The sequence below is a fragment of the Pteropus vampyrus genome, unplaced genomic scaffold, assembly GCF_000151845.1.
Source record: "Pteropus vampyrus isolate Shadow unplaced genomic scaffold, Pvam_2.0 Scaffold36, whole genome shotgun sequence".
NCBI classification, from domain to species: domain Eukaryota; kingdom Metazoa; phylum Chordata; class Mammalia; order Chiroptera; family Pteropodidae; genus Pteropus; species Pteropus vampyrus.
Window position 1 is genome coordinate 3,118,826 of NW_011888817.1, and position 4,384 is coordinate 3,123,209.

At 49.2% G+C, this 4,384-nt stretch overlaps 1 protein-coding gene across 9 annotated transcripts in view; it reads right to left on the reverse strand.

The window, feature by feature from the left end:
* Window positions 1-4,384, reverse strand: part of E2F2 (E2F transcription factor 2) — a 20,796-nt gene that overhangs the window by 4,524 nt on the left and 11,888 nt on the right. For all 9 annotated transcript variants that reach the window (XM_023529154.1, XM_023529155.1, XM_023529153.1 and 6 more), the window contains one exon: window positions 3,023-3,215. In XM_023529154.1, coding sequence (XP_023384922.1) covers window positions 3,023-3,215 — 193 coding nt within the window. The remainder of the gene's footprint in view (window positions 1-3,022; window positions 3,216-4,384) is intronic.

Sequence of the window (4,384 nt, forward strand, 5' to 3'; positions counted from 1 at the left end):
CTCAGCCTCCCACTGGCTGGGTAACCGTGGGCAACTGACTTAATATTTACGAGCCTCTATTTCCTCACCTCTGAAATGGGGATGATTATAGCGACCTCTGGGGTTGTTGAGAGGATTAAATGGTAAGTGCAGGTAAGGAACAACAGGAACCCTGCATGGAGTCTGCATGCCGCCCTTGTCAATAATAAGATTGGCTCCCCTTTACCAAGGGCTTACGGGGCCCGGCTCTGCTCTTAAGGAGAGGCATGTTTAACCTCCTCCGACACTCAAGTAGCAATGTCGTCAACCCTATTTACAGATGAGGAAACTGAGGCTCAAAGAAGTCAATTAAATGTATTTGAATGAAAAAAAAAAAAAACAAACCTGAATGTCTGTTTAGTGTGTTGCAGAGGCCTGCAGGTGTTATAGTAAGAGGCCTGGCTTGGGAGTGAGGAGGACATGGGCTCAGAACCCAGCCCTACCTCACCAGCTGTAGGCACCTCATCCGGCGCCTCAGTTTTCTCACAAGGAAAAATAAGGACCCCCTTGAGCGGCTGGAAGCAGTAACTGGGATAACACAAGGGAGAGCCTCCGCTGCAGGCAGGACCTTGCTCTCTCCTGGCATTTCCCATACCCAGAAGAGAACTGCTCTGTCTAACATCTGTGCCTCCACCACACTCTGAACGGCTTACATTCACTTCCATTTCTCCAAAACCGCACATACTAGGTGCTCAGTTCACATAAGCTTTTTAAAAAATCACCTTTGTGCCGTATCATCTCCTGTAACCCACTCAATAATCATGATAGAGTTTTCACTGTCCCTATTTTAGAGGTGTGGGAACAGAGGCTTGGAGGGTTAAAGCGACTTGCCCACTGTCACCAAGTCATAGGAGGTAAGGTACAGACTCAAACCCAAGTCTCTCAATTTTGACTCCTGTGCCATCAGCCGGGTTTACCTCAGGATGTCAGAGACTGGAGGGATGTTAGAGACAAATCTTGTTCAAACCCCTCCTTACAGATAAAGGAAGCTGAGACCCCAAAGGGTTAGCGATTCCCCTGGTGGTACCAGAGCTAGGGCAAAACCTGGGCCCTAAGACCGCAGTGGCCTCCTCTTCGGGCTTGGCCCCTGGCGCTCAGACCTCAAAATGACCCTGCTTTAGGCCAGAACACGGAGCGTGTGCATGTGCACATGTGCGCAGCTTCCAGAAAGCTTCCTCCTGCACCCTTCAGCAGGGACAACACTCAGAGGCCATGTGGCAAGGAGGTAGAGGGGCGGCCACGGCACGAACCCTGGCACAGAGCTGGCTTCTCAGCTGGCGCCACCACTGACTCTTCTGTAAGCCTCCACTCCTTTCAAGCCTCAGGCTCTTAACCTGTACAGCTGAGGTAAAAAACCTTGTCCTTCCTTACGCACTAGGGTCCTCCACCTCCGCCCAAGGTCTGAGGACCACTGAAGTGAAAGTGGGTCTAACTTTGGAGAGCTCTGCACATGTTGACAGCATGAGAAAGCAGACGCAGCCCGAGGAGGGAGAACCGGGTGGGGCACAGGTCTGCAGTGGGAGATAGGCACGAGGAGGTGCCCGGAGGGACAGATGGCTGGCGCAGGGAGAAGCCCTGGTCCCCAGACCAGGCCAGGACACGGCAGCGATCATTTAGATAAGAGTTGGGAGTCTGGGTTCTTGCTCAAGCTCTACCACCAACTTGCTGTGTGACCTTAGGGAAGTCACTTGCCCTCTCTGGACTTCAGTTTTATTCATATGTAAAACAAAGGGTTGAGTTAGATTGGGGGTCAGCAAACTTTTGTATTGTAGGCTTTACAGGACACTTATGGTCTCTGTCACATAGTCACTTTTCTTTTTTTTCCTCCCGCTACAACTCTTTAAAAATATGAAAACCATTCTTAGCTCAAGAACCGTATAAAAACAGGCCACATTTGGCCGGCAGGCAATAGTTTGTCAACCCTTGAGTTAAAAAAGTGAAATCTAACCTGTGTTTTGTGAACCTTCCCCAACCACACCTTTTCCATCAGACCAGTTTTAGCATTTATTTAAAAACTAGGGTTCTACTTAAGGCAATGTGCCACTAAGAACACAAAAAGTGGAACACTGGCCCACATGGCCTCGAAGGATCCCTCCAGTCCAACCTGATGCATGATCCCAGTAAAGGGCAGAAACTATTCTGCTGTAAGGGTCTTCACAGGTCCCCATTTCTACTCTTTCCAGATTCTCGCCCTCCCTGGGCAGCCCTCACAGACCTCTCTCACCTCTTTACTCCATGGCAACTGCCTCATACTACTTCCTGCCAAGTGCAGCCAGCTTTTAGCTGTACCATCCACCTCCCAGCCAGGGCTGAGCCAGGACCCACTTCTCTGATTTGTCCTGTGCCTCGTGGAGACAGCACTGGGCTAGGAATGTGGAGACCAAGGTTGGAGACACAGCTCTGTTGTCTCCCAGATGGGAGACCTTGGGCAAGTCATATCACCTCTCTGCCTCAGTTTATTAATCTCTAAACCGGGACTAATAAGACCTACCTCAAGAATTACTGTGAGGAGTAATGTGAAAATGGATGGTACAGTTGTGGTTGTACAAACTTTAGTTATTATTTCTGAAGGAAGTGTTGAGCCTTCCTCAAAAAAGCCGATAGTTTCCATTTAGTGTGGGCTTATTGAGTGCCAGGAGCTTTACTGTTAGTAGTTGTCACAGAAGCAGCAGTACTAGCTAGTGGTGGCGACAAAAATAATGATAATAGGTAATAGTTATTGCCAGGTGCAGTTCTAAGTGCTTTACAGATATTAACTCATTTAACTCTCAAGGCAACCTATGAAATAGATACTATTAATTACTATGCCCAACTTACAGATGAGGAAGTTGAGGCAAAGAGAGCTTAGCTTGCCAGTGAGACAGGGAATGTGCACACATGTTGGGGAGGACCGTACTCCTTGCCACTGAGTAGAAGGTCAATACGCAACGAATGTTGACATGGAACAGGAAACTAAGGCTGGTTGCTCTTCTCACTTCCTGTCCCTCTGGACAGGGGGCCCTACCTGGGGATGCTGTGGCTTCCAGGATCCCAGGGTTGGTGCTGCTGCTGGGCTGAGTGAAGTCAGGGCTAGGGCTGAGGGTGGAGGTGGAGGGGAGGTGTTCCTTGGCAGGACTGTCTGGTTCCTGCACCTCCTCCTGGCACAGGTAGACTTCAATGGGCCCTTGCGTGCTCTTCAGATGTAACTGCAGGTTCTCCTGGAGGAAGAGAAATGAGGTCATGGCTCTGGGCAGCTGGACATTTACTCATGGGTCAGTGTGTATGGACAGACACATACAGCTCCCACCATCCATGAGAGCAAACTCAGCTTCTGAGCTGAGTGCGGAGACCTGCCTCGTCCTGCCTACAGTGGATGTCTGCTGCTTCTGCCTGTCTGGTCCCCAGGCCCCTTCCTTCAAGGAGAATGCCTAGATTTTCCTTTGGGAAATCACTACCCCGCTATGCTCGTGTAGTCAGGGGGAAGGTGCAGCACTCTCCCCCAACTCCAATGGGTGAGCTCAGGATCCTGGATGAGAAAGTAAGAGTGACGGTGACTGGTTCAGAATGGCATACGACTCAGGTCAGTCCATTCAGCATCAGGCCCAAGACCCGGAAATGGAAGCTCCCTTCCCAGTGGGGTTGCTGAGCTGGGATCATGAAAGCCGTCTTTGCCACCAGGAGGAGAGAGTCCACCTGGGAACAGTCAGCACAGTGAGAGATGGAGAGCGTGAGGTGGCCTTAAAGCCGTAATGTGAGCTGCTGCGTCCAGCTTTGCCTGCAATCTCCAAACCTTCCCCCTGGACTTGTCATTTAGTTCCCCCCTTCTCCCCTCACTTAAGCCAGGTGGACTTGTCTTGCGGTCAGTTGTAACCATGCGTTCTGATACTCGGCCTTCCCACCTGTCTCTTCTCTACCACATACCTGCAGCTTAAGCCCTGACTGACTACACACACGCCATTCCAGCATGCACTCAGGTCTCTAGGCCTGTGCTCATGCAGTGCCCTCTGCCTACACCCTGACTTCACCTGGCAAAACTATTCTCCAGTAATACTGGGGTAAGTTTGCACAGTGAGAGATGATTGCTAGACTTAGTGTGGTGATCACATTGTACGGTATTTAATTATTGAATCATTATGGCGTACACCTGAAACTAATATAAGATTGTATATACCAACTAAACTTAAATAATAGAAAAAATTTAAGAAAGAAAGAAAGAAAGAAAGAAAGGAAGAAAGAAAGAAAGAAAGAAAGAAAGAAAGGAAGGAAGGAAGGAAGGAAGGAAGGAAGGAAGGAAAGAATTGCAAAAAAAGAAAAAATCCTATTCATTCTTTAGGACCCAGTTTAATTGTTACCACCTGTGCATTCTTCCTCCAACTCTCCTTTCTCC